Source organism: Nomascus leucogenys, chromosome 18 (assembly GCF_006542625.1).
Source record: "Nomascus leucogenys isolate Asia chromosome 18, Asia_NLE_v1, whole genome shotgun sequence".
NCBI lineage: Eukaryota > Metazoa > Chordata > Mammalia > Primates > Hylobatidae > Nomascus > Nomascus leucogenys.
In genome coordinates, this window is record NC_044398.1 from 102,175,173 (window position 1) to 102,195,046 (window position 19,874).

The following is a 19,874-nucleotide window of genomic DNA, read 5'->3' on the forward strand; positions in this document are numbered from 1 at the left end:
GGGTCCCTCTGAGTCCCTCCTGCCGCAGGGTTGCCTTTCCTGCCACGGGTTTACTCGCTGCTGCTAAGTCTTTCCCTGGAGCTCTCCTGGCCGTGCTGCTCAGCCAGCCCTGCATGCAGCCCCTCCCCTCTCTTGCTGTTCATCTCTGTGGCACGGGGTCCTGTGCCCGTGTCTCGCTTCCTTGCATTTCATATTTTGGAGTGGGGGCATTACTGGTGGCCCCCCCATGGCCCCTGTTGTCCGTGTCACCCATTGGCTGAGGGGCGTCCCCGGTACCCACTCTCCAAGCACAGCCTCCTCTGTTTGGACGCACCAGCCCTCCCCGGGCATGACCCCGGCAGGCGCCCTCTGCAGGTGAGGAGTTCCAGGAGGGCACAGGGTCTGGTGGTCTAAGCAAGGGACAGAACCTGCACAGAAACGTGCAGTCATGGGAGGAACGGGCTGGAGGCACCTGCCAGAAGGCACCTCTGAGGTGTCTGCTGTCCCCTCCATGAAGGCACAGCTGGGTTTCAGTTGTGATGCTGGGGCTGGGGGACAGCAAGGGCAGAGCTCAGAGCTGGGTGCAGGGCCCCCCCTCCTCCGGGAAGAGAGGCGCCAGCCGCCTGGGGGCCCCACCTGAGGCCCTGCACAAGGCTCAGCTGCGGCGTCTCCACAGGCCGTCCTCATCATCAGCGGGAACCTCAGCTTCCTGAACTGGCTGACCATGGTGCCCAGCCTGGCCTGCTTCGATGACGCCACCCTGGGATTCTTGTTCCCCTCCGGGCCAGGCAGCCTGAAGGACCAAGTTCTGCAGATGCAGACGGAAATCCGAGGTGCCTGGCCCAAGCCCAAATTCGGTAGGTGGCTCAGCCGGGGGGGCCCTGCCCCAGTGCCCACGGGCATGAGAAAGTCGAGTGGTGCCAGCCCCACAGCCTGCCCGTGTGGGTTGGGGATGCCAGGGTAGGCGGAGAGTCAGCACTGTCCACTGTGTAGCATGCCAGGAACAAGGTGTGTGACGTCGGGTGCTGTTCCGTCCCTGGGACCCAGGACAGCTGGCCCTTAGGGAGCAGCAGCGGGACAGGCCAAGGGGCAGCTGGGAGCCCCACCTGGAAGATCTCACTCCCCTGCCAGGCTCCGTGGTGCGGCGTGCAGCCAACGTCTCGCTGGGCGTCCTGCTGGCCTGGCTCAGCGTGCCCGTGGTCTTCAACTTGCTGAGCTCCAGGCAGGTCATGAACACCCACTTCAACTCTCTTCACATCGTCAACACTTACGGGGCCTTCGGGAGGTATGGGCCTGGGGCACCCGTCCCCTGGAGCTGGGTATGTGGGGAGACTCAGCCCTGACCAGCCACATTCAGACGGGGTTAGAGTGCAGGCCCCCATGACCCCAAGTGTCCCCTGCCCACCCCAGCCTGACCCAAGCACAGGCCGTGCTATCCCCATTACCGGGCCTAGACATGCAGGCCTCCTCCATTCTGGTCCCATGAAGCAAAGGGGCAGGGCTCGAGGTCACCAGGCAGGTGGGCTGCGGCCCTGGAATGCCCACTGGGGGCGTAAGGGAGAGGTGACCAGGCGCCGACCCCCTGGGTGGGAATGCCGGGTAGTGCCAGCTGAACGCAGGCGCCCTCCCTGCCCTGGGGCCAGCCCCTTGGCCTCTGCCCCGTTCCTGTCCACCCCGAGCTGCCGAGGGTCATGGGGCACGTGCCGGCTGCGGCTGGGACTTCAGGGGCAGGGAAGGTGCTCTCAAATGAACCCCTAGGGCCACAGTTCCCAAAAGTTCTCCTCAGCCCCACCCAGCCTCGCAGTAGCCCCTGACTGGGAGGCAGGTGCAGGCTGTAGACCCTCCACCTGGGCCAGGATGGACAGTCGGGGAACCCCCCATGCACCCCACTCAGCCCAGCCGGTGTGTGACGTGGGCCTGGCCTGCCTCGGTCTCCCGGCAGCATCACCAAGGAGCGGACGGAGGTGATCCTGCAGGGCACAGCCAGCGCCAACGCCAGCACCCCCGACACCGTGTGGGAGGACTACGAGTTCAAGTGCAAACCGGGCGACCCCAGCAGACGGCCCTGCCTCATCTCCCCGTACCACTACCGCCTGGACTGGCTCATGTGGTTTGCGGCCTTCCAGGTGGGGGACAGTCCCTGGCGGGCACATGGACCTGCCTATACCCCACCCTCTTCTGCCCGCAGATGGCAGGTTTCTAGAACGCCCACCGAAGGGGCTGGTGGGGAGGGAGGCTGGGGGAGATGGGACCCTGCCTGAGCTGAGACCTGAGCCCACACGACATCCAGGCCCAGCCTTAGGAGGGAGCCCAGCCCTGCCGTCCCCCAGGGTCTGCCAGGTAGTGTCTCATGCCAGGAATCCCAGCCTGGGTGCCATAGCGAGACCCTGTATCTATGAAAAATACAAAAGTTAGCCAGCAGGTGAGGGTGGCGCCTGTGGTTTCAGCTATGCGGGAGGAGGAAGGATCGATTGAGCCCTACCGCTGCAGCCTCAAATGATGGCGGCGTTGCACTCCAGCCTGGGGGACAGAGCCAGAGCCTGTCTCAGAGAACAGGAAGGAAGGAATCCCCAGGGCTGGGGGTAGCAGAGGCACCCACGGACAGAGCTGCTGTTTCTGACCTCCCGGTCCCGTCTCAGTCACCAGAAAACTGAGCCTCAGGGAGGCAGGGCCCAGACAGAGGGTGCTGGGGCAGACAGGCTCTGAGGCACCCAGGCAGGGGAGCGAGGCCAGCGGCCGGCATGGGAATGAGTGGTCAGGGCGACAAGGAGCACGCGAAGCAGGCAGCCCCTTAAGGGGACCCCAGCCAAAAAACTGGGGTGCGGCCACCCAGGGAACCCACCTCCAGGAGAGCCTCAGGAGGGAGTGGAGGGCACAGCCGAGCGTCTGGAGGGGCTTTGCCTGGACAGCGAGTGGCACAGCCGTCTCCAGCCCGACCTCTCCTCCCAGACCTACGAGCACAACGACTGGATCATCCACCTGGCTGGCAAGCTCCTGGCTGGCGACGCCGAGGCCTTGTCCCTGCTGGCACACAACCCCTTCAGGGGCAGGCCCCTGCCCAGGTAGGACGCCCTCCCAGCCGCTGCTCAGGGGTCTCCCCCAAATCCAGGTGTCTGCTGGGATCCCACCACCTGTACCCGCACCCCCACCTGCTCACAGGAAGCGCCCCTTCCCTCCCGCAGAGGCAGGAGGTGGGGCCTGCTGGGAGCAAAAAGGGTCCCCCCACATCAGCCTTGGCATCAAGGCTGGTCCCACCCCTGCCTCATAGCCCACCTCAAACCAAACCTGCCGTGGTGAGAGGAGCCCAGGACAGTTGCTCTGGGCAGGGCGACCGCGGCCCATAGCTTTGTTGAGGCGTTCTCCGGGTGCCAGCTCTGCCCCTGGCCTGGAGAGGCAAGAAGGACAGGCAGGGGCCCTCACTCCAGGAGCCCTAGGAGTCCATGGTGAACTGGGCAGGGGACTGCAGTGAGAGCCCTGTGGGCCCTGCAGCCTGGCCCACCCGGGGCAGTGACATGGTGACATTCTAAGGAGCCCTCCGGGGTCAGAGTCTCAGGAGGCAGAGGTGGCAGCTCTGGGGGAATCGCCCTCCTCCCCATACCAGGGATGACTTTCCGGACTCCACGCAGGGGAGCCGGGGTGCAGAGGGAGACACTAAGGACCCTGACATTGTGACCAGAGGACAAGGTTTTGGGGAGAGCTGGGGCCTCCAGAAGAGGAGCAGGAGGCAGGGATGGGGCCCCACTGGGGTATGGGAGGGGATCTGAGGACAGTGTGGGGTGGGGTCCGGGGGGACGCAGAGCGTGGAGGACTGGAGACGCCTACATGACCAGACCTGGGGTGGCCGCTCTGACAAGCGTTTGCATCCCCTGCCCCACATGGTTGGGATTGAGCAGCCCCCTGGAAGTAGTAGGAACAGAGCAGAGTGTGGACTGCCCGCCCCTCCCCTGCGCCATCAGCCGCCAATTCTGACGGAAAACACAGCTCTGGATTTTCCCTCCAAGAACACTCGGGAGCCGGGACAGCTGCACCGTCTGGAGTTACTCCCAGCTGTCTAGAGGCCCCAGCCAAGGAGCTGGAGGGCGGGGATGGGAGGGGGCGCCGAGGTCCACAGAGGCAGTGAAGCAGCTGGGCCCCGAGTCTGGCAGCCCAGGCAGGGTGCTCCTGGCCAAGCGATGCTTCCAGGGCTGCCTCCCCAGCACTGGTATTACAGGGAGCTGGGGCAGAGGGGCGATGCGGTCCCTCCTCATGGGCCCGGCCTCAGGCAGTCCAGGAGAGTCTCCATCCCAGAGCCTCTGGTGGGGTGGCCGCCCTCCTAGCTGGCGCCCTCAGACAGGGCCACCTTCCTGTGAATTCGCATCAAGCCCCAGGTGACTTGCCTGCCGTGTGGCTACCAGCAGCCCTGGGAGCCTGAGACCTTGGAGCTGGGACAGGCAGCCGTTCACCTGGCTCACTGGGGACCAGGCCCCAGAGCTCGTCCTTCCAGGCTCAAGCCGGGTCTTCTCTGTTACTGCTCCATCTCAGCAGCCTTCAGAGCCCCCCAGCCCCCACCCCAGATCGCAGCCTCCTCGGTGCCTGGGGACCCTGGAGCTGGCTCGGAGGAAGGTTTACCATCGTCAGGTCATGACGGAAGCCTCTTCTGGCGAAGCGCACAGTCAGATCATCTGTTTCTCAGCCACGAGGTGTTGGAAAAAGTAATCACGTCAGAGCAGTTTCAGGTCCATCCATGGGTCCCAAAGTCCACCTGAAAGGATGGATACTGTGCAAACCACGTGTGAAAAGCAGTAACTATTTTATGTGAACCAGTAATGAGTTAACATTTAGGGAAGACATATTGAACATCGTCACACAGCACATCTCTCCCGTCTCCATGATACACGTGTTTGGCAGCTGGAGCAGGCGGTACCATGACAGGACGTGGCCTAACCTTGGGCCTGCATTTAGTTCATCATCGACTTTAAAACTGGAAGATGGAGAAGACACTTATCCCTGTTCCTCCTACTAAGTGCCACCAAGATCCCTGGATGTTACACATAAAACAGGAAGACTGAAGGTGAGACTGAAGGTGAGCCACCAGCAGGGCCCTCGGGACGCGGCCACAGCCCCAAGATGGCGGTGATTGCCTAGGCTTGCTTTCGGCCTCATTTTCAAGACTTGGAGGTGAGGAAACTGGAAACCCAGTAATACCAGCAGATACAGACAAGAAACACCTCAACAAAAATCTGCTCTCTCTGGCTAAAGGGCCAGAAAAGAGCAGCCTAGCAAGACAGGAAATGTACAGAAAATAATCACCACTCCAGCCAACACCACAGAAAGATCCATGGCCCCACTGACACCGGCAAGGTATGGAGTAGGGAGCCTGGACTCTCCTCCAAACAGCTCGCTGGGGTGCGACCAGAGGAGGCCAAATAGGAAGCTGAGATTTTCATCCAAGTGGGCAGGAAGGACCCCCCGCTTCTGTGGTATCAGTGGACAGGAGGAGCCTGGACTCCCCTAACCCCTGGCAGTACTGAAGGGCTCTTCCCCTCCAGAGTGGTATTACGTAATAACTAGCAGAAAGTCAGGACCTTCACCACCGCCGCCATAGTGTCATGGAGGCCTAGTGCGGAGCCACGACTCCCACCCTACCCAGAAACAACAAGGAATAGCCCCAGTGCGTCCACTGGAGTTCTACCCCAACCTGGCAGGAGCTTGGCAATACCCCCGTCTCTACCAGCATGATGTCAGAAGAAGTCGTCTAAAGCAGAAGGTTTAAATAAGATCCAAAATCTCCTAATACACAAAGTGTTCAGTTTTCAGTGGAAAAATTACTTGTCACAGCAGGAAACAGGAAGACATTGAACTGGTGAAAAAGGGCAGTCGACGGGTGTTAGCACCAAGGTGAGAGAGGTGTTAGAGTGAGATGTGAATGCAGCCGTCGAAAATGCATTCAGTAAGCAATTATGAACACAACTGATAAAAAATACAGCCTCAGCAAAGAAAGATTTTTTAAAGAACCAAATGAAAAGTTTAGAAGTGAAAAATATAACTGATATAAAACACTCAACATCTGAATGTCGGGGACAGAGGAAAGAATCAATAAACTTAAACATAGAAAGTACCCAGTGGGAACAAGTGAGAGGACATAGATGGGGAAAAACAGCAAGAGCCTCAGGGGTCTGTGGGACTGAGACTGTAACAAAAGATCCAGAATTAATGTCATCAAAGTCCTAGGAGGAAGAGAGAGTGAGCTTTCGGGCTGAAAATGTACTTGGAGAAGTAAGAACTGAAAACTTCCCAAATTTGGCAAAAGGGACAAGCCTACCTTTTACTCAATAAACTGAGTAAACCCTAAATAGGAAAAACCCAAAGAAATTCAAACCTAAACACATCAAAGTCAAATTTCTAAAAACCAGAGATAATAAAACATTGCCAGCCTGGCCAACATGGTGAAGCCTCATCTCTACAAAAACAAAAAATTAGCGAGTATGGTGCCACACGCCTGTAATCCCAGCTACTCAAGAAGCTGAGGCAGGAGAATTGCTTGAACTTGGGAGGCGGAGGTGGCAGTGAGCCGAGATGACACCATGGCACTCCAGCCTGAGCAACAGAGTGAGACTCAGTCTCAAAAAAAAAAGAAGAAAGAAAAAACATGGGTAAATACAATAGACGTTCCTTCTCTTGAGTTCCCAGTCATGTTTGATGGTTAAGCAAAGGCTATAAAACTGTCTGAAGTAGTTCAAAGTTTATGTAGAGGAAGTATTTCAGATAATTATAAATGGATAAGGGCAAGTGGACATAGAGGTGAGGTTTCTATACTTAACTTGAAGTGGTAAAATGGCATCAGTAGACTGTAAGTTATGTGCTAAGAACAGCCAGTAAAAAACAACCTATACTAAGAGATACATTGGAACACACCTACTGACAAATCAAAATGGAATTCTAAAACATTTAACATAACCCATAGGAAAGCAGGCTGGGAAAAACAAATCAGAAACAGAACAAATGACAAGAAGTAAAATGATGGCCTTTATATTCAATGTAAATGGTCTAAATAAGCCAATTAAAAGATAAAGATTGGCCAGGTGCAGTGGCTCACTCCTGTAATGTCAGCACTTTGGGGGCTGAGGCAGGTGTATCACTTGAAGTCAGGAGTTCAAAATCAGCCTGGCCATCAAGGCAAAACCCTCTCTTTACTAAAAATACAAAAATTAGCCAGGTGTGGTGGTGCATGCCTGTAATCCCAGCCACTCGGGAAGCTGAGGTTACAGTGAGCCAAGACATGCCACTGCACTCCAGCCTGGGCGACACAACAAGACCCCTATCTATCTCAAAAAAAAAAAAAAAGATAGTAACTTAAATATATGCATAATGAGCTTATGGCCTGATAAATCCAGCATAAGTTGAAAACGTAACTAAAAAATGCGTTTAGTACACCTACCAAACATCAATCGTAGCTTAGCCTAGCCTACTACCTTAAATGTGCTCAGAACACTTACATTAGACTACACTGGGCAAAATCATCTAGCACAGACCTGTTTTATAATACAGTGTTGAGTATCTTATGTAATTTATTGAATACTGTATGAAAGTGAAAACAGGATAGTTGTCTGGGCCCTCAAAGTGCGGTTTCTACCGAGTGCGTATCACACCACCGTAAAGCTGAAAACTGTCAGTTGAACTCTCATAAGTTAGGGACCATCTGTATAGGCAGGTTGAAAGTAAAAGGATAGAAAAAAATATGTGAATATTAATGAAAATAAAGGATTCATTGTATTAATGTCAAAGTAGACCTCAGTGCAAAAATTATCACAGACAAAGACGGACAATGAGAAAAGAATCAACCTGCCAAACAGACGTAGCAATCCTAAGTGTGTGTGCACTAAGCACGGATCTGCAAAACGTGAAGCAAAAAAAGAAGTGAAAGGAGAGCTCGACAAATCAACAATTACGGTTGGATGTTTCAACACCCTTCTCTCAACAGTTGATAGGAATTCAGCAAGAACATAAAGGAGCACCGTCATCGACAGACAGGGCCTAATGATGTTTATAGAATATGCCACCCATTGCACTGAATGACATGTCACATTTTCTGGGATGTAGTTAAACTAGTGATGAGAGAGAAAGCACCAAATGCATACGTTAGAAAAGAGACGCGAGAGGTTAGAAAAGAGGAAGGATCTCAAATCAACAATCTGACCTCAGCTGGGTGCCGTGGACGCACCTGTAGTCCCAGCTACCCAGGAGGCTGAGGTGGGAGGACTGTTTGAACCCGGGATGTTGACGCCAGCCTCTTGCCATCAGGCAACACAGGAAGACCCCATCTCTTCAAAAAAAGAAGAAGAATCAAAGCTCAAGATTACATGTATAACTAGGAAAAATTTAAAGCAAGGAGCAGTAAGAAAATAATAAAAAGCAGAAAATGAAATTGAAAACAAACAATAGAGAAACTTATTGAAACAAAGAGATGGTTCTTTTAGAAGACCAATAAAATCAGCAACCCTCTAGTAAGAATAACAAAAGGAGAAGATAAGATTGCCAATATCAAAGATGAAAAAAGAGGTTGGGTGTGGTGGCTCATGCCTGAAATCACCACACTTTGGGAGGCCAAGGCGGGTGGATCACCTGAGCTCAGGAGCTCAGGAGTTCAAGACCAGCGTGGCCAACATGGTGAAACCCTGTCTCTACTAAAAATACAAAAACTTAGCTGGGCGTGGTGGCGGGCGCCTGTAGTCCCAGCTACTCGGCAGGCTGAAACACGAGAATCGTTCAAGCCGAGACTGCACCACTGCACTCCAGCCTGGGTGACACCACGAGACTCTGTCTCGAAATGAAAAAGAGGTAGCACTACAGACCCTGCAATCTGAAAAGGATAATAAGGGAATATGACAAACATCTACATACATACATTTTATAAATTGGATGAAATACACCAGTTTCTCAACACAAACTACCACAACTCACCTGGTATGAAATAATAATTTAAATAGCCCTCTAACTAGAAAATGAATTTGTAATTTTAAACTCCAAAAGGAAATATCCAGGCTCAGATGGTTTCACTGGAGAATTCTAAGATTAATTTCCCAGAAAGTAGCAGAGAAGGAAAAACGTCTATTTATTTATTTATGTATTTATTTACTGAGACAGGCTCTCATTCTGTCACCCAGGCTGGAGTGCAGTGGCACAAACATGGCTCACTGCAGCCTCCACCTCCTGAGCTCAGATTATCCTCCCGCCTCAGCCTCCCAGGTAGCTGGGACCACAGGCCCACACCACCACACCTCACTAGTTTTTTCAGTTTTTGTAGAGACAGGGTCTTGCCATGGTGCCCTGGCTGGTCCCAAACTCCTGGGCTCAGGCAGTCCTCCCACCTCAGCCTCCCAAAGTGCTGGGATTACAAGCATGAGCCACTGTGCCCAGCCTCAGTTTATTTTATGAAGCTAGTGGTTCTCTGATACCAAAACCACACAAAGATAATACGAGATAATAATATTACAAGCCAATATCCCTCAGTGATATAGGCACAAAATTTTTTAACAAAATATTACTAAACAGATTGGGCACAGTGGCTCACACTTGTAATCCCAACACTTTGGGAGGCCGAGGCGAGCAGATCACCTGAGGTCAGGAGGTCAAGACCAGCCTGGCCAATATGGTGAAACCCCATCTCTACTAAAAATACAAAAATTATCCGGGCATGGTGGTGGGTGCCTGTAATCCCAGCTACTCGGCAGGTGGAGGTTGCAGTGAGCAGAGATCGTGCCACTGCACTCCAGCCTGGGCGACAGAGTGAGACTCTGCCTCAAAAAAAAAAAAAATTACTAAATAGAATTTGGCAATATATAACAAAGAATTCTACACCATGACCAAGTAGGGATTATTCCAGGGATAAAGGTTGGTTCCGTATTTGAGAATCAGTTGATGTGATTCACATGTTACCAGCTAACGAAGATAACTCACAGGATCACATCTGTCACTGTGGGAAAGCACTTGACAGGTTTAACATCTATTCATGATTTAAACTTGGAAAAACAGAGAAGGAGAGGAACTTCCTCAGCTGGATAAAGAGCATCTGCACAAGCCCTGCAGCCAGCATTCTCCTCGAGGGGAAGCAATCACCCTTCACCATTCAGATCCGGAACAAGAAAGGACGTCTGCTTTAACCATCGGATCCAGCACGGTGCTAGAAGCACTGGCCACTGCAGTACAGCAGGACAAGGAAAGAAAAGGCATGTAGATCACAAAGGAAGAAACGAAACTGTGCCTGCTTACAGATGACATCGTTGTCTTTGTAGGAAATCCCAAGGCATCCACCAAAAACACTCCTAGAATTATTAAGTGAGGCCGGGCGCAGTGGCTCACACCTGTAATCCCAGCACTTTGGGAGGCCGAGGCAGGCCAATCACCTATGGTCGGGAGTTCAAGACTAGCTTGACAAACATGGAGAAACTCTGTCTACTAAAAAAGAAATACAAATTACCCAGGCGTGGTGACGCATGCCTGTAATCCCAGCTACTCGGGAGGCTGAGGTAGGAGAATTGCTTGAACCTGGGAGGCAGAGGTTACAGTGAGCTGAGATTGTGCCACTGCACTCCAGCCTGGGCGACAGAGCGAAACTCCATCTCAAAAAAAAAGAAAATAAGTGACTTCAGCAAAGTCAGAAGACACAAGATCAACATAAATGATTGAATAGTATTCCTGTATACTAGCAATGAACACACAGACACCTAAATTAAATACGTAGAACCACTTAAAACCACTCCAAAAAGTGAAATACTTAGGTATAAACCTGACAAAACATGCGCAGAACTTATATGCTGAAAACTCAGCAATGCTGCTGAAAGACGTCAGCACACACCTAGAGAGACGGCCGCGTTCGTGGGTTGGAAGGCACAACAAAGTGGAAGTGACAGCTCCTGCCAGATGGATGGACAGGTTTCATGCAATTCCTAAAAAACCCTAGCAAGATGTGTTAATGGGTCAGGACAAGTCATCCCAAGTTGTCTATGGAAATGTAAAGGAACGAAAAGAGCTAAAACCATTTTGAAAGAGAACAAAGTGGAAGGAATCAGTCTACCCAGTTTCAAGACATAGAACTACAGTGGTCAACACAGTGTGGTATTGACAGAGGGACAGACATGCAAATCCATGGAACACAACAGAGAACCCACAAACAGACCCAAACAAACATGCCCGGTTGAGTTTTTTTACAAAAGCGCAAAAGCAATTCCACGGACAAAAACAAAACCTTCAACCCAAGTCTCACCCCACACAAAAATAACTCAAAACGGATCCTGGACTTCAACATAAAGCATAAGACAATCAACTTTCAGGGCCAGGCATGGTGGCCCACGCCTGTAATCCCAGCACTTTCGGAGACCAAGGTGGGCAGATTGAGCTCAGGAGTTTGAGACCAGCCTGAGCAACGTGGCAAAACCCCGTCTCTACTTAAAAATACAAAAAATTAGCAGGGCGTGGTGGCGCATGCCTGTAGTCCCAGGTACTCGGGAGGCTGAGGTGGGAGGATCACTTGAGCCTGGGAGGCAGAGGTTGCAGTGAGCCGAGATCACACCACCACACTCCAGCCTGGGCAACAGAGCAAAAGCCCATCTCAAAAAAAAAAAAAAAAAAAAAAAAAAAAACTTTCAGGAAAAAAATAGAAGAAAATCTTTGGGATCTAGGGCCAGGCAGAGTCATTATACTTGATACTAAAAAGATGACCTGTAAAAGGAAAAATTGATAAATTGAAATTCATTAAAAGTAAAAGCATTTGCTCCATAAAAGACCCTGTTAAGAGGACAAACATAATTTTTAAGCTGCAGACAAAATATTTGCAAGCCACGTATCTGACAATAGTCTAAACTCTGGAATATATAAAGAAGTTTCATAACTTAACACTAAAATAATCTCATTAGAAAATGAGCACGGACAGAAAGAGACGTTTCACCAAAGAATGCACAGATGGCAGATAAGTCCAGAAGAAATGCCTATCATTATAGAAGCAAGAACCACTGTGACACCACTGCACACCCATCCTGTGACACATCACACACCCATCCCATGACACATCACACACCCATCCCGTGACACCACTGCACACCCATCCCATGACACATCACACACCCATCCCGTGACACCACTGCACACCCATCCCGTGACACATCACACACCCATCCCTGACACATCACACCCATCCCGTGACACATCACACACCCATCCCGTGACACCCACCTCCCACCACCCATCCCGTGACGCACACACCCATCCCGTGACACATCACACACCCATCCGTGACACCATCCCGTGACACATCACACACCCATCCCGTGACACATCACCACCCATCCCGTGACCATCACCACCATCCCGTGACACCACTGCACACCCATCCCGTGACACATCACACACCCATCCCGTGACACACACCCATCCCGTGACCATCACACACCCATCCCGTGACACCACTGCACACCCATCCCGTGACACATCACACACCCATCCCGTGACACATCACACACCATCCCGTGACACCACTCACACCCATCCCGTGACACATCACACACCCATCCCGTGACACATCACACACCCATCCCGTGACACATCACACACCCATCCCGTGACACATCACACACCCATCCCGTGACACATCACACCCATCCCGTGACGCATCACACACCCATCCCGTGACACATCACACACCCATCCCGTGACACATCACACACCCATCCCGTGACACATCACACACCCATCCCGTGACACACACACCATCCACACACCACCCATCCCGTGACCACCCACCATCCCACACCCACCCATCCCGTGACCACCCACCATCCACACACACCCATCCCGTGACACATCACACACCCATCCCGTGACACATCACACACCTATCCCGTGACACATCACACACCCATCCCGTGACACATCACACACCCATCCCGTGACACATCACACACCCATCCCGTGACACATCACACACCCCCTCCATCACCCATCCCGTGACACATCACACACCCATCCCGTGACACATCACACACCCATCCCGTGACACATCACACACCCATCCCGTGACACATCACACACCTATCCCGTGACACATCACACACCCATCCCGTGACACATCACCACACCATCCCGTGACACATCACACACCCATCCCGTGACACATCACACACCTATCCCTGACACATCACACACCTATCCCGTGACACCACTGCACACACCCCATCCCGTGACACATCACACACCTATCCCGTGACACATCCACACCCATCCCGTGACACATCACACACCCATCCCGTGACACATCACACACCTATCCCGTGACACATCACACACCCATCCCGTGACACATCACCACCCATCCCGTGACACATCACACACCCTATCCCGTGACACATCACACACCTATCCCGTGACACATCACACACACCTCCATCCCGTGACACATCACACACCTATCCCGTGACACATCACACACCCATCCCGTGACACATCACACACCCATCCCGTGACACATCACACACCCATCCCGTGACACACCACCCTCCCCACCACCCCATCCCGTGACACATCACACACCCATCCCGTGACACATCACACACCTATCCCGTGACACATCACCACACCCATCCCGTGACACATCACACACCCATCCCGTGACACATCACACCACCCTATCCCGTGACACCACTGCACACCCATCCCGTGACACATCACACACCTATCCCGTGACACATCACACACCCATCCGTGACACCATCACACACCCATCCCGTGACACATCACACACCCATCCCGTGACACATCACACACCTATCCCGTGACACATCACACACCATCCCGTGACACCACTGCACACCCATCCCGTGACACATCACACCCATCCCGTGACCATCACCACCATCCCGTGACCATCACACCCCCCCTACCCACCCACCCATCCCGTGACCATCACCACCCATCCCGTGACACCACTCACACCCATCCCGTGACCCACTGCACACCCATCCCGTGACACATCACACACCCATCCCGTGACACATCACACACCTATCCCGTGACACATCACACACCCATCCCGTGACACATCACACACCCATCCCGTGACACATCACACACCTATCCCGTGACACATCACACACCTATCCCGTGACACCACTGCACACCCATCCCGTGACACATCACACACCTATCCCGTGACACATCACACACCCATCCCGTGACACATCACACACCCATCCCGTGACGCATCACACACCCATCCCGTGACGCATCACACACCTATCCCGTGACACCACTGCACACCCATCCCGTGACGCATCACACACCCATCCCGTGACGCATCACACACCCATCCCGTGACCATCACACACCCATCCCGTGACACATCACACACCCATCCCGTGACACATCACACACCCATCCCGTGACGCATCACACACCCATCCCGTGACACATCACGCACCCATCCCGTGACGCATCACGCACCCATCCCGTGACGCATCACACACCCATCCCGTGACGCATCACACACCCATCCCGTGACACATCACACACCTATCCCGTGACACCACGGCACACCCATCCCGTGACACATCACACACCCATCCCGTGACGCATCACACACCCATCCCGTGACACATCACACACCCATCCCGTGACACATCACACACCCATCCCGTGACGCATCACACACCCATCCCGTGACGCATCACACCCATCCGTGACACCACCCCATCCCGTGACACATCACACACCCATCCCGTGACGCATCACACACCCATCCCGTGACACCACTGCACACCCATCTCGTGACACATCACACACCCATCCCGTGACACATCACACACCCATCCCGTGACGCATCACACACCCATCCCGTGACACCACTGCACACCCATCTCGTGACACATCACACACCCATCCCGTGACGCATCACACACCCATCCCGTGACGCATCACACACCCATCCCGTGACACCACTGCACACCCATCCCGTGACGCATCACACACCCATCCCGTGACGCATCACACACCCATCCCGTGACACCACTGCACACCCATCCCGTGACACCACTGCACACCCGTCCCGTGACACCACTGCACACCCATCCCGTGACACATCACACACCCATCCCGTGACACATCACACACCCATCCCGTGACACATCACACACCCATCCCGTGACACCACTGCACACCCATCCCGTGACACATCACACACCCATCCCGTGACACATCACACACCCATCCCGTGACACCACTGCACACCCATCTCGTGACACATCACACACCCATCCCGTGACGCATCACACACCCATCCCGTGACACCACTGCACACCCATCCCGTGACACATCACACACCCATCCCGTGACGCATCACACACCCATCCCGTGACGCATCACACACCCATCCCGTGACGCATCACACACCCATCCCGTGACGCATCACACACCCATCAAAACGGCTGGAATAAAAGTAGCAACAACCCCACATGCCGGCAAAGATACCGAGAAATCAGGTCACTCAGCCGTTGCTGGGAGGGTAAAATGGCTCCTCAAAAACGACACCCGAAGTTGCTGTGGACTCAGCAGCTGCTTCCATGGACGTTTAAGCCAGAGAGTTGAAACCCAGGTTCATGCAGAAACCCTTGCAGAGGTTTACGGCAGCTGTAATAGACAAAAACTGCAAAGAGCTCAGCTGTCCTTCCACAGGAGAGCGACTGCACAAACTAGGGTGCGCTCACGCCACGGACTCTGGTCAGCGACAGGAGGAAGGAAGCCTCCATTTCATGACCTGGCGGAACCTGAGAATTGGCCTGAGAATTGCCTGCCCTGCGGGTACGTGCCCTGAGAATTGGCATGAATGAGAATCGCTTGCCCTGCGGGTACGTGCCCTGAGAATTGGCATGAGTGAGAATCGCCTGCCCCGCGGGTACGTGCTCTGAGAATTGGCATGAGTGAGAATTGCCTGCCCCGCGGGCACGTGCCACAGGGTTCCACTCATTCTTGAAATCATATGTTCTTGAAATCACACAAGGACCCCGAAGGGCGGGGGTGGGTGTGAAAGGACACGCGGGTCCGGGTGTGGATGGGGCCCGTGTCAGTGGCCTCAGTGTCAGGCCCTGGCTGGGATCCTGACTGTAGCTGTGCAGATGCCAAGCTGTTGCCAGTAGGGTCTATTTCAAGAGGGCTGAGAGACCCCCTATTTTCAACACTCTCAAGCCCTCTGGGGCGGTGCCATGGCCTCCTTGGGTACTTTGTCTGCAGGAATGAAATGCAACCCTTCAGGCCGCTGGGGGCCTGGGGCCCCTTCCCACCAAGAGGGTTCTGACCCTTTCCAAAACCCTTTCCAAACTGCAGTTCCAGCTCTTGATGTCAGACACCAGACCCCAGTCCCCCCAGGCCTTGACCCTGTCCTGGGAAGGAGCAGAAAGCAAGAGCAGGAATTTGGGAAAGATGGGCGATCCCCCTGCAGGAGGCCTTCCCAGGACCCCCACCCTCCCGGCCTCACTAAACGCAGGGTTTGGGAGAGGGTGGGCCTGCGTGGGGACTGCATTGCCCTAGCAAGGCCCAGGAGAGTGTGCAAGGACCATGCTACCAGCACAGCCCAACGCCCTCACGGCTGCACCCCAGCGCGTCCCTTCAGCCTGCTGCTGAGCTGCTCAGAGGTCGACCTTGGGGTCCAGTGTGACTTCTCTGCCTGGCACCACCTGGCCTCAGTCCCCATGCTGGCCGCTGCAGTCCATATAGCCAAGAAAACCATGGTGGCCTCAGGCCCAGGGGGTCCAGGAAAGACCCCTGGGGCCCAGGGCAGTGCCCTCCTGGAGTGGACGGGGACCACCAGCTGCCAGCATTGCCCTCAGTCTTGGCTGCCCGGGAGGTTTTCCGAAGGCCCGACCCCACTCCTCTCGGAGCTGCTGATCCCTCTCTCCCATCAGGCGCCTCAGGGACCCTCCTCCACCCAGAGGGTCTCTGTCTTCCCGGTTTTCCTGGCGTAATTCGGACTTGGAGAGAGAAGAATCATCATCCATCACACAAACAGACCAAAGAGACCCAAAGCCCCTCACCCTGCCAGCCTAAGGGGCATGGCCCAAGGGCTCCACCCACAGCCCCCAGGGCACAGCTGTGTGCAGGTCACCAGAAGCCCCAAGTAATGACAGCACCCCAGACAGTCGGCACCGGCCCCTGGTGCAGCGTGAAGCCGCTGGCACTTGCCTGGGCTCATTCCAGGGGCCATGAGAGGGTCCTGTTACGGCTGCATCCTCACACCCACCGGGCAGCTGGGGCCCAGCTCTGCCGTGGATCCCAGCCAGGCAGCAGCCGCCCTGTGGGCTGAGAAGCTTCCACTCCTGCTGCACAACTGCGAAGGGGCCCGGAGGGCCGGGAGCTGGTGATGGTGACAACTCTGCCTGGCACCTCCTCCTCCTCCGGGGCAGCCGAGCAACCCTGGACACGAGGGGGCTTCATCCCACCCCCAGGAGAAAATGCCCAGTCCTCCGAGAGTCCAGTGCGGGCTTGCCAGCCGGGGACCAAGACCCAGTGTGGCCTAAACCAGGCCTGGTCACCAGGAGTCAGGTGGGACCTTGTACAGGGCTCAGTGGAGAGACCTGCCCGCTGCCCCGGTCCAGGGCAGATGGGGGTGGGAGCCTTCATCCCACTCGGGCATGACGGAGGAGAGCAGGCAGCCAGCGTCTGCATGTCTCAGGCAGGGAAGGGCCTGAAGCTCTGGGAAGCAGAGGCTGCGCCCTCAGGAAATAGGACCCGGCCTGGCTCCCTCACAGCCTCGGGCTGCCCCGTGGACCGAAACCCCCAGGCACCTTGCGCCAGGGCTGGCCCGATGGTGGAGACGCCACACCGTGAGCAGCAGGTTCCTCTCCGTGTCTTCCCAGGCGGGGGGGACTTGGGGCTCAAACTGGGGCCTTGTGAACGGTCTAGGGCCTGCTTAGTGCCACCCTTGAAACTCCCGGCCTTCCCCGGGCCGGTCCCTCTGCCGTGTGGGCTCTGCCGAGTGGGCCCTGCTGGGTCTCCTCTCCCGGAGCTGCCCCGCGTCCGCCCTTGCCCCTTGCTGCACTGTTCACTGCCGAGGGTGTGGACTGGAGCAGTCACCCTGCCCGGGGCTGCTGGAGGTCTACCTGTGCTCAGGGTGGGGGTTCCTCACGCAGCTCCTCTGTCCGTGGGGGACCCCTGTGAGCAGCTGCAGCTCAGCAGCAGGCTGAGGAGCCGGGCTGGGGGCTGGGAGTCCCAGCAGGCCCTGGGCTGACACGTGCCCTCTTGCAGGTGGGTCCGAGGAGAGCACTACAGGTACAAGTTCAGCCGTCCTGGGGGCAGGCACGCCGCCGAGGGCAAGTGGTGGGTGCGGAAGAGGATCGGCGCCTACTTCCCTCCGCTCAGCCTGGAGGAGCTGAGGCCCTACTTCAGGGACCGTGGGTGGCCTCTGCCCCAGCCCCTCTAGATGTGCACAGAAATAAAGGCAAAGACCCAGCCCCTCGGCGGTTCAGCAACGTCTGCCCGGCCCAAGCTCGGCATCTCCAAGAGAGACGTGGAGAGGAGAGCGGGGGGACCCAGCCCCCAGCACAGGGGTCTTGGGTGGGGTCTGCTGTCACAAACTGTGGCGGCTCCCAGACCCTGCCCGCCTGGGGCCCCACATCCAGGCCAACCCTTGTCCCAGGCGCCAGCCTTCTCAGGGGGCTCTGATCTCCGGTCCCTCCCACCCTCCTCCCAGAGGCCCAGCCTGGGGCTGTGCCGCCCACAGGAGTTGAGACAATGGCCATCATGACACCTTCCTCCACTACAGCCCTGACCACAGACCCAGCCAGGGAGCTCTCGGGGTCCCTAGCGCCCCAGGGGCTAGTTTCTGTTCCCCCCTCAATGGTGTGTTCCCAGCCAGGTCCTGACCCTCAGAGCCGAGTCCCCGTCATGTCTGGGGCAGCCGAGCCCTCACCCCACAGGGACCTGGACGTGCCCGGCTAGGATGTGGGGTTGGACAGGCCATTTTCTGTCCTTTCCCTCATCTCCACCCCCACCACAGCCTACACGCATCCCACACGTACAGGCACACACAAGGGCACACAGCCCATGCACACGTGTGTTCTGGGCCCGGTTTCATCCCCCAGTGACTGGTGTCTGTGAGGTGCAGATGGACACACCGCACACCCAGCCCCCCCACCAGGCTGTGACCATGCTGCCTCTGAGGCCTTGACAAGACCCCTCAGTCGGAGGACAGCTGGCCGTGCACACTTTCATCGTTGTCGGACAAACAGCGTCTACTGCACGTTTTTCTATTATTCCTATTCTTGTGCCATATCTATTGCATATTTTTCTACTATTCCTATTATACTGTTTACCAGCTTACTCGAAAACAAACTGCTTAAATGAAGAAGTTATTGCACCTCCCTCCCCTTGGCGGTGGCCGTGCCCCAGCCCACACTCTGGTGCTGGGGCAGCGGGTGACCGAGCGGGACTCAGGCTTGGTGGAGAGGTTAATGGGTGGTGCTTTGCCTGGCGACCCTTCCAGTGTCTGCTGCGGGGATACTTGGAGTAAAATGGGAATGAGCAGGGGTGCCGGCTCTGCTGGAAGGAGGCAAAGCTCTGGGGCAACGTCCCCCACCGAGGATGCTGTGAGGCTGGGTCCCGGGAGAAGTCAGAAGTGGGCCCCACCATAGGACAGAGGCCCTCCCCTCTCCCCCAGCCCGGGGGGCGGTTCCCCCACCCACCCCTTCCCCCTGCCTCCATCCACGGCACCTGGAGCCGTGATGCCCACGGCTGAGCCACTGTGGGGGGCCCCAGTGGGGACAACACGGTGGTTCAGGCCGAGGAGGCCGGCTGCGGTGGGCACAGTGTGGGTCTGTGTGGAGCCCCCCCTCAGCCTGCCCGGGGGCAGCCAGCCCAGGTGCGAACAGAGGGCCCGTGTT

General features: G+C 55.5%; 1 protein-coding gene across 1 annotated transcript in view; it reads left to right on the forward strand.

Moving 5' to 3' along the window:
• The window catches only part of LOC115831174 (lipase maturation factor 1-like), a 28,490-nt gene extending 9,176 nt beyond the window's left edge, over positions 1-19,314 (forward strand). Inside the window, exons 3-7 of the mRNA XM_030797796.1 lie at positions 656-836; positions 1,111-1,264; positions 1,922-2,105; positions 2,929-3,041; positions 18,241-19,314. Coding sequence (XP_030653656.1) covers positions 656-836; positions 1,111-1,264; positions 1,922-2,105; positions 2,929-3,041; positions 18,241-18,415 — 807 coding nt within the window. The 3' untranslated portion in view covers positions 18,416-19,314. The remainder of the gene's footprint in view (positions 1-655; positions 837-1,110; positions 1,265-1,921; positions 2,106-2,928; positions 3,042-18,240) is intronic.
• Positions 19,315-19,874: the final 560 nt, after the last annotated feature.